Source organism: Engystomops pustulosus, chromosome 7 (assembly GCF_040894005.1).
Source record: "Engystomops pustulosus chromosome 7, aEngPut4.maternal, whole genome shotgun sequence".
NCBI classification, from domain to species: domain Eukaryota; kingdom Metazoa; phylum Chordata; class Amphibia; order Anura; family Leptodactylidae; genus Engystomops; species Engystomops pustulosus.
The window spans coordinates 128967168-128983381 of NC_092417.1; the positions used below are offsets into that span (position 1 = coordinate 128967168).

At 41.1% G+C, this 16214-nt stretch overlaps 1 protein-coding gene across 3 annotated transcripts in view; it reads left to right on the forward strand.

The window, feature by feature from the left end:
- NFATC3 (nuclear factor of activated T cells 3) overlaps positions 1-16214 on the forward strand; it is a 141194-nt gene that overhangs the window by 76320 nt on the left and 48660 nt on the right. For all 3 annotated transcript variants that reach the window (XM_072117782.1, XM_072117784.1, XM_072117783.1), the window contains 3 exons: positions 4609-4781; positions 5798-5938; positions 15301-15359. In XM_072117782.1, the coding sequence (XP_071973883.1) occupies positions 4609-4781; positions 5798-5938; positions 15301-15359 (373 nt within the window). The remainder of the gene's footprint in view (positions 1-4608; positions 4782-5797; positions 5939-15300; positions 15360-16214) is intronic.

Here is a 16214-nt window from a genome sequence, read left to right on the forward strand (position 1 = left end):
ATAAAATCTTTACACAAAAATGTTCTAAAAATTGATCAAAAAAAGTTATGTGCGCCAAAATGGTACCACTGAAAAGAACAACTCAACACGTAAAATTAAGCCCTAAACTAGCTCCGTCAACCAAAAAATATTAAAGTTACGTCTCCGAAAAGATGGCGATGCAAAAACAAATGAGATTTCTTCTATATTAGTTTTTATCCAGTAAAATTGTAAAAGTAAATGAAAAACTATATAAATGAGGTATCGCCGTAATCGTAGCGATCTGTAGAATAAAGATAATATAGTATTTTTAGTGAACGATGTACGACCCCCAAAAAATATGAAAAGAAAGTAAACCAAAATTGACAATTTTCTTTTCACCCATACATTCAAGAGTTAATAAAATCTCATCAGTAAGCTAATGAACCACTAAAATGAAGTATTTGTAAAGTGCATCTCAAGTCGCAAAGAAAAAGTTGACAATGCATAATCTGCTCTGAATGGCGCAGCTCCCCTTCGATGCCCTGGCGTGTGCCCATACAGCAGGTTACCACCACATATGGGGTATTGTTGTACGTGGGAGAGATTGGGTATCAAATTTTGTGGAGCGTTTTGGTTTTTTATCCACCGAGAATTTGTAAATTTTTTGAAAAACACATTAATTTAGCCAAAAAAATTTTACTTTCAAAATTGTATCCGATTTTGTTTTAACCCCTGTAAAACAATTAAAGGGTTAACAAACTTCATAAAAGTTGTTTTACATACGTTGAGGGGTGTAGTTTCTATAATGGGGTAATTTATGGGGTTTTCTTTTATTTAGGTCTCTCAAAGCGATTTGAAACCTGAGCAGAGCTCTCAATAGCAGGACACATCCTACAAAAATAAGAGTATGCATAAAAAACCATGTCCACATAAATTAGACATTTAGTGAATGTTAGTCATAACCGCAAAAAAAACGTAATAACTATGTATGGAAAAAGTAGAACATTTTGAAGTTCGAAAATCAAGAATTTTTCCAAATTTTCACCAAATATCTGATTTTCTCATAAATAAAACATACCACCAAAAATTTTCAACTAACATGAAGTACAAAGTGTCACGAGAAAACAATTTTAAAATCACTTGGATATGTTAAAGCGTTCCAAAGTCATAACCACTTGTAGTGACACAGGGCAGATTTGAAAAAATGGGCCGTGTCAGGAAGGTGAAAAGTGGCTTCAGCGTTAAGGGGTTAAAGCGTTACAAAAGGTGTAACCACCTATTATGACACAGGGTAAATTTTAAAAATTAGGCCTGGTCCTAAGGCCCGTAAAATGGCTTAGACCAGAAGGGGTTAACACACGGTACACACAATTTGCACATGAACACATAGAGCAGACACATTATACACATGAACATATAAAATCCATTTATATACACATGAATAAAATCCATTTATATACACATGAATATATGCAATACACACAATTTAGAAATAAACATATGCAGTACAAATACAATATACATATACACTACAATATACACTTGCAAATTCAATATATAGACCTTACATTAATAATTCACATACTTTAATGTCAGACAGGACTTCAGCAGGGGAACGCAGACTGCATCAGAGGAGCAGCAGCTGGAGAGCACCAGGAAGCACAGTGTCCCTGCGCCCTCCTCCCCTCTGTCCCGTACATCTGCCGTTTCCTGTAAAGCAGTATGGGAGGGGCAGGGCCAGGAACCCGGGAGCAAGCAGCTGCTGAGTGCTGAACGAAAGTTTACTGGTGCAGACTGCAGAGAGGCTGCACATTCCGGGCACACAGCCCGTTACTGTGTAACCCTTAACCCCTTAACGCTCTGCGCCGTAGCTCTATGGCGCAGAGGTATAGGGAATGTATGAAGAGGGCTCACGGGCTGAGTCCTCTTCATACAGAGGTGGGGGTTGTTGCATATTGCAGCAAACCCCCACCGCTAATAACCGCGGTCGTTGCTTGCACTGATCGCGGCTATTAACCCGTCCGTTGCCGCCGGCCCCGAACGTCTTTATTCCGATCGCCATGGTTGCCTCGGGTCTTTGTTTGACCCGAGGCTTAATGGCTTCTGCAGATTCGTTACAATGAGCCAGTGGCTCATTGTAATGAATCAGCTGCAAAAATGCCATATATTGCAATACAGAATTATTGCAGTATATGGTAGGAACGATCTGACTATCTAGGGTTAATGTACCCTAGATGGTCTAAGATATAGTGAAAAAAAAAGTTTAAAAAATAAAAAAGATTAATAAAATATTAAAAATTCAAATCACCCCCCTTTCGCTAGAACTGATATAAAACATAATAAACAGTAAAAATTACAGACTCATTAGGTAACGCCGCGTCCCAAAATGCCCGATCTATCAAAATAAAAAACCGGTTACGGCCTGCGGTGACCTCCGAGACGGGAAATGGCGCCCAAATGTCCGAAATGCGACTTTTACACCTTTTTACATCACATAAAAAATGATCAAAATGTCGCACAGACTTCAAAATGGTAGCAATGAAAACGTCGGCTCATTTTGCAAAAAATGACATCTCACACATCTCCGTGCACCAAAGTATGAAAAAGTTATTAGCTTCAGAAGATGGCAAATTTTTTTTTCTTTTTTGTATGCATTCGTTTAATTTTTGAAAATGTATTAAAACACAATAAAACCTACTGTATATACTCGAGTATAAGCCGACCCGAGTATAAGCCAAGGCCCCTAATTTTACCACAAAATACTGGGAAAACCTATTGACTCGAGTATAAGCCGAGGGTGGGAAATGCACTGGTCACAGCCTCCCCAGTATATAGCCTGCCGCACCCTGCCCCAGTGTATATAGCCTGCCGCACCCTGCCCCTGTGTATATAGCCTGCCGCACCCTGCCCCTGTGTATATAGCCTGCCGCACCCTGCCCCAGTGTATATAGCCTGCCGCACCCTGCCCCAGTGTATATAGCCAGCCGCACCCTGCCCCAGTGTATGTAGCCAGCCGCACCCTGCCCCAGTGTATATAGCCTGCCGCACCCTGCCCCAGTGTATATAGCCTGCCGCACCCTGCCCGAAAGATGAGTTGGCTTATACTCGAGTATATAAGGTATATAAATTTGGTATCACCGCGATCGCACCGAACCAAAGAATAAAGCTGAGGTGTTATTTGGAGCGCAGAGTGAAAGTTGTAAAAGCTGAGCCCACAAGAACGTGACGCACGTGCCATTTTTTAAATTTTTCAGCTTCGCAGTACACTGCATGTTAAAATTAATAACATTACGGGAAATTAAAATTTGTTACACACAAAATAAGCCCTCACACAGGTCTGTACACGTAAAAATGAAAAAGTTATGGATTTTTGAAGGTGGAGAGTGAGAAATGAGCGAAAAAACCCTGCGTCCTTAAGGGGTTAAAATCTTCCCTGCCTGAAAGAAACCAGCTGCTGGAGTACAAGTGCGCTGCATCAGGGGCCCGCAGCTATCTGCTGGAAGCTCAGAGTAGATATTGACCTCCTACTGACATGTGACGTAGTAGTACGTCTCATGCCGGGTGCGGGTACAAGGAGAGGGCTAATTTTGGTAATTGTATGAAAACATTATAAAACCTATACAAATTTGGTAACCCCGTAATTGTACCGACCCTAAGAATAAATTAGACATTTGATTAGATTTTTGAAGTTGGGGAGTGAAGCAATAACGAATAAGGACTGCGGTGGGAAGGGGCTAAAGGTGACGCAGGCCTGCAACTGCGATCGTTACGCCCCTGCATGTCATGTTTTAACAGTGATCATATTTAAGTACAGTATTTTTCGGCCTATAACGCGCACCAAAAATCCTTTAATTTTCTCAGAAATCAAAGGTGCGCCTTATAGGCCAGTGCGCCTTATATATGAACTTATATAGAAATGTACTACAGACAAGATGTACTGAACATTTACCAGTGTTTAATAGCTCCATCCCCAGAAATTTCCTACACCTTCTCAGACAGTATACAGGGTCCCTAGCTCCTGAAGTGCCCTGGCACCACAACTAACATTGTGCCCATACCTGACAGCCCTGTAACAGGGGAAAGAGAAGGAGCCACAGGGAACCCCACAGGAATATCACCCTGGCTGAGGAGGACAGGAGAAGGGGCAGAGGGAGACCGCTTAACCCCTGCTGCATCACCCTGCATTAACCCCCAGCAGCCCATACCTCTGAGATCGGAGCTCTCTGACATGCTGAAGACAAGTTTCCCGGGAAGTGTAGCTGGCTTGAACTGTGCACAGGTCTGCCACCTGCTGGTCATTTTTAGGTACTGCATTTGATCCTGCGCCTTATACTCCAGTGCGCCTTATATATGAACCTAGATGTCTTAGCAGGCATTTATTAGAGGTGCGCCTTATAGGCCAAAAAATATGGTAACTGATAATATAATGAGTTTCCCTTTATGTTCATTGTCATTGATTGTCCCACCAGCTTTTTTATTAATTATTTTTTTTTTATATGAAAATAATATTTGGTGAATAGGACCCTTAATCCTCGGACAGGCAAATTAAAGAACCGGTGTGAACAAGCTCTAAGAATGTAGAGAATTATGTTTATTCTGCTACTGTTTATTTAATGTATAATCCTTTTCACCATTATTGTTTTACAGTATTGACTGTGCAGGGATTTTAAAGCTGCGGAACTCCGATATTGAATTGCGCAAAGGGGAGACAGACATTGGTAGAAAGAATACTCGCGTCCGTCTTGTGTTCAGAGTCCACATACCCCAATCTAATGGAAAAGTTCTCTCTTTACAAACTGCATCTATACCAGTTGAATGTTGTAAGTATTTTCTGTCCAACCAACACAAAAAAATCCATTTCTTTTTATTTCAACGTCCCTTTATGCTGGAAAGAAAGCTTTTCTACACTTTTGTTCACAGAACAGGACGTCTAACATTTTACTAAATACATAAATTTAAAAAATAATTTCCGTTATACCTTTTTTTTGTGTGTTTGAATGCTTAGGGGTCTGGTTACTCATTCACTATACTACAATACAACTGTATAAAATAAAGTGCAAGTTCTGAAAGTTCAAGCTCTTTTTGGTAATTGTTAATTCTGTACTATATAGTAGAAGTTATAGTAAACCAAAATATTATCCATTAAATCCTTCATTATTGTTATACTGCTATGTATGTCATATTTGCACATGTCCTTGTGCGGGTGCCATGTTTATACCCGTCTTGACAGTGTCCAAACAGTCATATTTTCTGAAATGTGGCACCTAGAAATTAATGATGAGAATCATCCCTTGACTATAATATAGGACTTTGTGTCTAGGTGATACAGAAATGGATATATCCACTGTTGACTTCGCATTCGTAAAAAAATTGCTTTTTAAATACAGAAACCTAGAAACATAATCCTGATATTATATTAAAAGGGGAGATTCTCATCTTTAAAATAATACCAGAATTGTGCTTCAATGTGTCCCAGATAAACTGAAGTGTTGCCATCCTCTGACCTCACAGCTGAAGGCCATAAGGAGCTACAGAAGATGCTTGCACCCTTTGCCTCTCTGAAACCTGGGAAATGGTGATGGATTGACACTGTACCTACTTATAAAGGTTTATACAATAGAGCCGCATATATTGCTGTGGACTTTCAGACACCAATGACCCTCTGTCACAAAGGGGTTAAGGAGGAAATGTCTGTATTGAAATGATTTTACGGCACTCACTTATTGTCAATTTGCTAGTTTGAGGACAAATTAAAAAGCATAGGGAATGGTCTTGTTTACTGTAATATGTTGCTTTCATTCTTTATTTATTTATTTTTACTTTTCCCCCGCAAAAGCTCAGCGATCTGCCCAGGAGTTACCACAAGTGGACAAATATAATATAAATAGTTGCTCCGTTAATGGAGGAATGGAGATGATAATCATAGGTTCCAATATCATGCCTGAGTCCAAAGTAATATTTGTGGAGAAGGGACAAGGTAGGATACTTTTCAGTTTTGCTATAAATTCTTAAAATATTTTTGTAAACTAATTTGTATTGAAATCATAGCAAATTTGTAAATGAAACATTGCAGTTAAATTAAATTAATACAGTAGGTTGTGGATTACTCAGCTTTGTCATCTGGAGGGAAGATTGTCACTGCCAAACAAGAAGTTTGGACAGAAGTATGCAGAAGTGTGCCCTGGTATTGTAAATCTGGAGAGGTGTTTAACCGTACGGGAGTCAGCCTCTTTTGGCCTTAAAGTGTAACCGTCATTCTGAGCAAAAAAAAACAAAAATACATAATTCTGCTCCAGGTGTCCCTGGGAATCCTTCCTCAAACTATTTTGCCTCTAGGTCCTCATTTAGTACCTCTTTTTGCCCATAGCAACCATGGTTGCATACTGAAGTGGTCTGACTGCTCAGAAGATCGGGCAGTCCTCGGGGCTGCCCAGAAGTGGATCGCTGCTGTTATAGCGCGATGTCAGACAGTTGACAGCCGCTGCTTCTGGTGCCGGCTCCATTTGTGAGCCAGTACCAGAAGCAGGACTTATAGCACGTTCCCCGTGCTTTTAGCATCTAGGCGCAGGGATGTACTATAATGTCCTGGTGCGCCTAGGGGTTAAAAGTGAGGGCAAAATGTAATTCTTTATGCTTGGAGAACTTATAAACTTTAATGATAAGTGATACCTGCAATTTGTGATATATAAACATTGCTGCTGTTTTTTTAATCAAATGCAGACTTTGTAAAAATACTTTAATAGACAATAGAGGGCATTCCCCTGACAAGAAAATCTAGTTGGAATGAATGCCTAATTTGTATATATTTGTAGAAGTCTGTGCAGGGTAACTTGTATATATCCTGCATTCATATATCCTAATGAATGTGATATCAATTTAATCCTTCCCGCCGCAGCCCTTTTATGTTTTCATTTTTCACTCCCCACCTTTAAAAATCTATAACGTTTTTATTTTTCCATGTGCAGAGCAGTGTGATGGCTTTTGCGTGCGGACGAGCCTACCTGGCTGTGTACCGGGGTGCACACACGCGTCTAGCTGGCTGTGTACCGGGGGGCGGGCACGTACGCGAGCAAGCCTAGCTGGCAGTGTACCGGGGGGAATATTGTATAAATTCCTGGGAAGTATGCAAATACTTTTTTCTAAGGTGTTAAATGGAAAACACTGCCTCCTTTTGCTACCTTGAAAGGCAGCCCTCTTAACACCAAGTATGACCTACAAGAAGTCTAAAAACATGATGTGGGATTAATGTAAACATTGAGACCAGTCTCATTCGGAGCACAGCTGAATTCCAGAGGGACCTCATGCTCATGTTCCAGAATGCTGTAATGGAATGCTTCTGGAATAGATATTCTGGTTTGGCTTTATCCCACATCATGTTTTTAGACTTCTTGTAGGTCATACTTTGTGTTTAGGGGCTGCCTTTCAAGATAGCAAAAGGAGGCATTGTTTTCCATTTAACTCCTTGGAAAAAAGTATTTGCATGCTCCACCAGGGAATTCTGGGAAGTAAATATGGCTTTAAGTCTCCACATGCCTTTAAGGTGGCCTTTAATTGGCAATCTCTCCTTAAGGAGAACACCTACTGTCTGACCCCTGTATAAATTCCTCACAGTTTTCTACATCTCTTCTTGCTGTCTTTCTATAGAAAGCATCATTGTTTACTTCCAGTGGACAGAAATCTGACCATGGTCACACAGGTGCACTGTGACCCATGATCAGATTACTGTCTACTGGAAATAAACAATGATGCTTTCTATAGAAAGACAGCATGCAGCGATCTAGGAAACTTAGGATTTGATATAGAAAGTATATTTGAAAATACAGCTGTGATTCAATGTTTCAGGGATGTGTTCCAGGCCCAGCATCCAGACAGACCCAAAAACTAATGTTGCATTACCGTTGAATTACAGAAATTTTTATATTGTTGTTGGGCTCTAAACGAATTGATCTCCCATATACAGCTGTCGTCCTTTATTTATAGGTGGGCCGCTAGATATACATGCACTTTTAATTTCTGGTCATTAATAATTGAAGTAATAGTTCTAAATCACTTTGATCAGATTTTGAAGGCTTTTTTTCCGTCTATTGTGTAGGTATATTTTTCACAAGCTGAAGGAATAAATGTCCTTCAGATTTGCAAGTCTGTATGTTTAGGTGCTTTTATGATAATGGTCTTTGTTATGAGGGAAATATGAAAAATATAAGAGTATTAAATATTTATACTTCTCTCAAAGTCTAGGTGAGTATTTGTAATGTATTATGTCTGCTGTAATTAAACTAAATAATTGATGGTTTCATTGTGCAAGAAAATGACATCAATATTTACTTCTAGTGCAAGTAGTGTAAGCATCTGTCCAAACAATACACAATTAGATGATAGTTTCCAAATTAGATGGAGTGGTAAAGTTATAGACAATATATAGATGTTTTTTTCAGAATAAAGTAAATACAATAATTACAAATGCCATTTAAAGGGAGGCTATCAGCAGTTTTGATCATATAAAGCTGCAAACAGTATTATCAGGCCAGGACCAAGAGTTGTGTAACCAAGTAGCAATATAGCTGTGAAAAAGCTTTTATTTTCCAAAATTAATCCTGCACAATCTAGTGCAATGGCATAGGAGATCTCTAATGATTAGAGCACAGACCCTCCACTTTGCTCTTTGCCATTTACTTAATGGACTTATGGTTAGATATTACAACAGAAGAGGGAGTGTGGAGCAGTTTGAATGCAGAGTTTACAGAGCGTAGATTTTTCTCTGTGAGGCACCGTATCGCTCTGTGGTGCCGTTGCCGTCTAAGGGGGTCGTATGTATGGCTGCAAACTTGCAGCCGTATATATGTCCCCCATATGGTCGTATGAATGTATGTATGTATGGTCGAATGAATGTGTATATACGTCCCCCATATGGTCGTATGAATGTGGCCTAACAATACACCATTAGATCATAGTTTCCAAATTAGATGGGGTGGTAAAGTTATAGACTATATATATATATATATATATATATATATATATATATATATATATATATATATATATATATATATATATATATATATAGACTGGGGAAAACGTCCTGTGTGATGGATAGAAGGAGGGCTGACCCCACCACTCTCCATAGAAATGCACAGCTTACGGCCATACACACAGGGAAAGATAGGACATGTCCTATCTTTTTCCCATGTATGGTGCAGTGCCACACGTGTGAGGCACCGTATCGCTCTGTGGTGCCGTTGCCGTCTAAGGGGGTCGAATGTATGGCTGCAATCTTACAGCCGTATATACGTCCCCCATATGGTCGTATGAATGTGGCCTAAATACTAAATTATTTAATGAGAGAACACAAGGCATCATGGGAGCTTTGGCAGCCTTAATTTGACAGGGCAGAGACATTAAAGAGAACCCGTCATGCAAAATAACCCCCCTAAACTAAATATATTTTCATAAACTGCCATTAGAGAGCATTGCCTCTATTCCTTCATTGTCCCTCTACATGCCTGTAAACCTAAGCAATGAGGTCCTAAAGCTGTATGCAAATGACCTGTGAAATGTCCAATGAAGCATTAGCATATTCAAGCTGCCCACTCTATTCATGAGTGGGAGGCACAGCCACACCCCCAGTGCATGACTGACAGCCTGTATAATGATGTGAGGCTGTATAATGATGTGCTTCCTGGTGCTGGTGGTCACGCCCCCTGCAGCCTGTGTGTGTGTTTAGGAGAGATACAACAGCTCCAGGCAGCCATGTTACAGCAGAACATGTCAGATTCATGTGTAGCTGATGTCTGTGTCTCTCGCCTGTATATTAGGAGGATGCAGCATGTCAGCAGATGCAGCACTTACACTAGCCATGCTTTACTATACATTACACACAGACATGAGCAGGGGGAGGGGTAACAGGGGTGACATCACTGCCTCTGACCATGTGACCAGCCTCATTTACATGATAAAGAATAGATGATTTTACAATGAATAATGTATGAAATAACTAGATAAAGGCTGGGATGGGATCCTTGTGAGCTGCTCCAACAGGTAGAGGTGACAGGACAAGTGACACAGACCTGATGACAGGTGTCCTTTAAGAGGTGAGTCTCTGCCCACTTCACTACTGCTGAGAGAGATTTTTTGACAAACGGCTGCTGAACAGAAAAATGGAACGTAGAAAATGGTGAGCAGCGCAGTATGGACATTTTTTTTTTTTTACAGTGGGATCACATAAGACAATTTGATGAAAATCATTATAACATCGGAAATACGCCTTAACCATCAAACACACCTTGTGTGTGACACATTGGGGCAGATTTATCAAGCAGTCTGAAAGTCAGAATATTTCCAATTGCCCATGGCAACCAATCACAGCTCCCCTTTAAAATATTCATGAGCACTGGTGAAATGAAAGCTGAGCTGTGATTGGTTGCCATGGGCAACTGGAAATAGTCTGACTTTCAGACTGCTTGATAAATCTGCCCCATTGTAACCAAAAGGTTCTAACCTTCTAGTGATTTTTGTGCAGCACTCATGCTCTGGAATTTAAATCTACACCAGGTCCGTTCAAGCATAATTTTCACCCATAAACACTTACAATTTTTTGGTTTAAATTTGGTTGGCCAAATCATCTTATCTTAAAGTGAACCTGTCATTTAACTAAATCCACTATATCCAATAAATACTCCATTAAAAAGCATTGCCATTTTGCCTTATTGGTTCCTTTACATGGTTGTAATGTTAAAAAAAATTAGTTAGTAAACATATATATGAAAATCACCTCTGTCCAATCACACTACATGAGGCCTGCGTATTAAATTTTTTTAAAGAATGCGCCAAAATAAAAAGCAAATTTCATACTCTCCTCGATCCATCGTAGTAGGTACACCGCATGTACAGTGAAGACTGGATGTCATCCTGGCTTCACTTGCATCACTGCAAAAAGAGGCACCTTAGATTTGGGTTCAATGTGCCTCATCAGACTCACATCTAGGTGAGAATAAAAGTTTTTGTGGAGTGTGTTTGTATTTTACACAATAAGAATGTGTACAATACAATTATTTAGCCAAAAAAAATATGACAATTTCAAAATTGCACCTCCATTTTGTTTTAACCCATGTGAAACAATTAAAGGTTAACAACCTTCATAAAACTTGTTTTACATATGTTGAGGGGTTTAGTTTCTATGGGTAATTTATGGGGGTTTACTACTATTTAGGCCTCTCAAAGTCATTTGAAAGCTGAGCTGGTCCCTCAAAAGTATTGTTTGTGTTTTTAAACAAAAATGTGAAAAATATCACTTAAACTGTTAACGCTTTGCATCCAATATATGTCCCACAAATCAACCAAAAAAAAAAAGAGTTATGCCACTTGGAAGACAGTGATGCAAAAACTATACATATTTTCTATCCCTATATTAGGTTGTATTGTAAGAAATTTTGTAAAACCTAAGAAAAAAATATCTAAGTCATCACACTCGACTATCTCCTTCAGCTCCATTAAGATGTATGGAGCAAAACGTATACAGGGAGGGATACCTAACATGTTGAGTATTTTGTTTATTGTTCTAGGGAAAGTGGAGTGATTTTTAATTTTTTATATATTGTTTTTATTTTTTTAACTTTTCCTTTTTACACTTCCGCCGTTTAGAGATTAGGGTGAATGACAGGTCTGGTAGTCTTTTATACAGTCATGGCCATACGTTTTGAGAATGACACAAATATATTTTCACATGATCTGTTGCCCTTTGGTTTTTATGTGTGTATGTCAGAAGTTTTTATCATATACAGAAATACAAGTGCAATCATATTATGAGTAACAAAAGCTTTTATTGACAGTTAGAATGAGCTAATGCAGCAAGTCAATATTTGCAGTGTTGACCCTTCTTCTTCAGGACCTCTGCAATTCTCCTTGGCATGCTCTCAATCACTGATAGCATTCCATTCTTGCAAAATCAATGCTTGCATTGTTTGTCTGCCCATCTCTTGATGATTGACCACAAGTTCTCAATGGGATTCAGATCTGGGGAGTTTCCTGGCCCCTAATTTTTTTTTTTGTTCCCTGAGCCATTCACCTTTAGCTCTATGGCAAGGTGCTCCATCATGCTGGAAAAGGCATTGTTGATCACCAAACTGCTCTTGGACGGTTGGGAGAAGTTGCTCTTGGATGACATTCTGGTACCATTCTTTATTCATGGATGTGTTTTTAGGCAAGACTGTGAGAGAGCCGATTCCCTTGGCTGAGAAGCAACCCCACACATGAATGGTTGCAGGATGCTTTCCAGCTGGCATGAGACAAGACTGGTGGTATCGCTCACCTTTTCTTCTCCCAACAAGCTGTTTTCCAGATGTTCCAAACAATCGGAAAGGGGATTCATCAGAGTAAATGACTTTACCCCAGTCCTCAGCAGTCCACTTTCTGTACCTTTTGCAAAATATCAGTCTGTCCCTAATGTCTTTCCTTCTTTGCTGCCCTCCTTGACACCAGGCCTTACTCCAAGAGTCTCCGCCTCACAGTGCGTGTAGATGCACTCACACCTGCCTGCTGCCATTCCTGAGCAAGCTCTGCTGGTAGCTGAGACACTTTTAAGAGACGGTCCTGGCACTTGCTGGTCCTTCTTGGGCGCTCTGGAGCCTTTTTGGCAACAATGGACTCTCTCTCCTTGAATTCCTTGATGATGCAATAGATTTTTGACTGAGGTGCCATCTTTCTAGCTGCGATACTCTTCCCTGTTAGGCCAGTTTTGTGCAGTGCAATGATGACTGCACATGTTTCTTTAGAGATAACATGGTTAACAGAAGAGAAACAATGATGCCAAGCACCAGCCTCCTTTTAAAGTGTCCAGTGGTGTGATTCTTACTTAACCATGACATATTGATCTCCAGCCCTGTCCTCATCAACACCCACACTTGTGTTAATGGAGCAATCACTGAAACGATGTTAGCTGCTCCTTTTATAGCAGGCCTGCAATGAAGTTGAAAAGTGTTTTAGGGGAAAAAGTTCATTTTCGAGGCAAATATTGACTTTGCAATTAATTGCTGTTAAGCTGATCACTCTTTATAACATTCTGGAGTATATGCAAATTGCCATTATAAAACCTGATGCAGTAGACTTTGTAAAAATTAACATTTGTATCATTCTCAAAACTGTTGGCCATGACTGTAGACATAAAAACTCCATGTGATCACATGCTTCAAGTCATCCAATTACAAGGAGGAAGTCTATTTATACTACCCCAGGAAGAGTATGTAGCAGGGCTGGTTGTGTTTGAAAGTTTGAATGCAGCAGAATTGTGAATAAGTGGAAGTTCGAAGTTTGTATGCACAAGTAAAAGATCCTGCACACAGCACAGTATATATACAGTAAAGCCGCCTTGCACAAAAGGAGTGGTCTGAATATACATGGAAGCGTCCATAGAGTATGACAAAAAATTATATATCGGACATTATATATCTTAGAGAGGTGAACTTCTGGAGAGATTTCACTGTGATTTTGCCATGTGTTCACTTTTTTGAATTCCTATGTAGGTGTCTTATGTTGCAGGTGTACATCTTTTAATATATACCATATATACTCAAGTATAAGCCTAGTTTTTCAGCACAAAAAATGTGCTGAAATCCCAAACTATGCTGGGTCTTCCCTGCCTTGCCCTGCACTACATCTCTGTACAAGCAGTAACACTGTTAATGTGTCCTGATTGGCTGAGCTGTTTCTGCAGAAGCCGTAAACGGGGATTGTTGGAATTGTTGTCAAAGGCTCTTTCCAGCTGTGCTTAAAGGGGTTGTATCATCATAGCACATGGCTGTAATTCAGCTCAATGCATTGTGACAAGTACTTTCACCATTTACACTTATTACAAAATCTGCAGCCTTGCTGAGATAACTCCTTTTGTTCTGGTTGCTGGTGCCTCCTGGTGGTAGCTGTGTTCCGTCCTGAGTAACAGCTGATCTGGCAGAGTCTGCGCACAAGGAGTCAGCCTTCTGCTCCTCTCCACACTGAGAGATCAGCTGACACATTGCAGCCAATAGGAAGTGAGAGAGGAGGAGGGGCAGAGATTGTGCTGTGATGTCCTCTGCTTACCAGCTCCACAGGAGCCTACAGCAGCAGATACAAGGTAACAGCAGCCAGACATGGCTATCTGCTGCTCAGAGGAGTCATCCCCCAACATGGATCATAGCAATGTAGAAGCCCTCTCCTCCCTCCACCATTAGTCAGGTCACACAGGAGGCTGCAGAGATAACACAAGTAACAGGCTGAGCTCTGACCTCTCCTGATGCAGTCCTCTTCCTGTACTCTCCTCCATGCTATCCATCCATCTCATATCTATCTATCACATATCCTTCTATCTAACTATCGATTTAGTTGCAATTCCTTACAAAATACACAGAAAGAGATGCAATTAACGGCCCCAAAGTAACATACAAAAATACAAAAGTTTATTAGTAAAAGTCATAAAAACAACTAAAAAGGTCCATGTTATTGCACCTAATTTTGTACAATCAATGCATACAAGTAGAGCAAAACAATGTATTCTCACAGCATCATGGTCGGTCAGGCGGACAGTAAAGTGTAAATATGTCGGAGGTCTATAAAAATGCAGGGACGGCAAACTCCATGCGTATCCTCACTTCGAAGTGAGGCACTTACCCCTGAGGAAGTAAATTTGGAGTGACGATACACGTGGGGTTTGCCTCCCCTGCACCCACCTAGACTTCCGCCATGCATGTTAGCCTGACCAACCATGATGCTGTGAGAATGCACATAGTACACAAATACTATGTAGTGTCCTGTGTAGTGTGCAGGGGGCCAGGGGGCGCCAGATTCAGGATTTCATGAATCTGGTGCCCCCTGCACTGCTTTGACAGACTGCACCAACTTTTTTTGTTGCACTTTTAACATGGGGCGTATGACATATTTCTATTGGACTTCTATGGGATCAGTAAATGCAGGGACTATTTGAGCACAGCAGGTGGAAGGAGACTCTGAAGTCTGAGTGCTCTGTAGCACTGAGTTGTGCAATAACTGCCGCTGTCAGTGCTGTGCATGTGCCTGGCTAGTCCCCTCCCACATCTGTTTCTGTGTGGAGCAGAATACAGGCTAAACAAGCATCATAATAACAAATAGAAAGGTATCTTTAATTCCAGGTAACCATTACAAATAGATTTTTGAAATATTTTAACCTCTGACAGCTTTTTGTAGTCAATTGTTTTGTGGCATAACCCCTTTAAGTTACTTGACAAAAAAAAAAATTAACAGTAACGCTTTTAGTATTTAGAAAGTACTAAACAAAATTTGAGTTAGTGGTGTTCTATTATTACTAAATATGTAATTATATTTTTTTTACCTTTTTAGATGGAAGGCCACAGTGGGAAGCGGAGGCAAAAATTGTGGCTGAAAAGAGACAAGTGATGGTGGGTTTTTTTTCCGCAACAAAAATCTAAAGTTTATTTTATTTTATTTGAATTTTTTTTTTAAAGAACTCCATTTGTTAAATTTAACAAATGGGGGGCGTGGCTAGACCCTGAGCCTGATGGCAGCACATTGAGACAGCTCTGCAGCCCCGGTGCCTATTTTACCCTAAAGGAGGGGACCTACCCTGGCCCCTAAAGCTAAAAAGACCCCCAGAAGGGGAGTAAAGACCTCAAGACCCCAGAACGCGAAACGGGTGGGCGAAATACCACTCACCCGCTTTTTCCTCCGCTCTTCTGCAGCAGCCAGCACAGGACCACGTGCTGCCCAGAGAACCGACGGCCTGCCGAGGAACCAGCCACAGCCGACAGACGCCCTCACCATGGCACCCACGCCTGCAGCGGGTAGCGGGGATCCGCGGTATCCATCGCCGCGCCGCCTCCCCACGTGGCCCGCGGCGATCCAGTCCGGGCCTCTCAGGCCGCGCCGAGCCGCCATCTTGGCACGCAGCTAGACAGACAGCGCGGATCTCCTGAGGCGCAGCAGCGCCAGAATAAAGTGGCACAGCAGCGCCAGAATGAAACAGCGCAGCAGCGCCAGAATGAAGCGGCGCAGCAGCGCCAGAATGCAGCAGCGCAGCAGCGCCAGACTAAAGGGGCACCTCCGCAGAATCCTGACCAGAAAGGCAGCCCACCCCACACTGAGGGGGGGTCGCCCCTCCATCTAAAACAGCCTAACCTGCAACATCTGCAGACCTCTGAAGAAGAACACGACCCTATGGATGAGGGTCAGTTTGAAAGCGAAGGACAGGGGCGGCATCTTGAGAACATCCCACTGAGATCCCCCCAACTCCCACA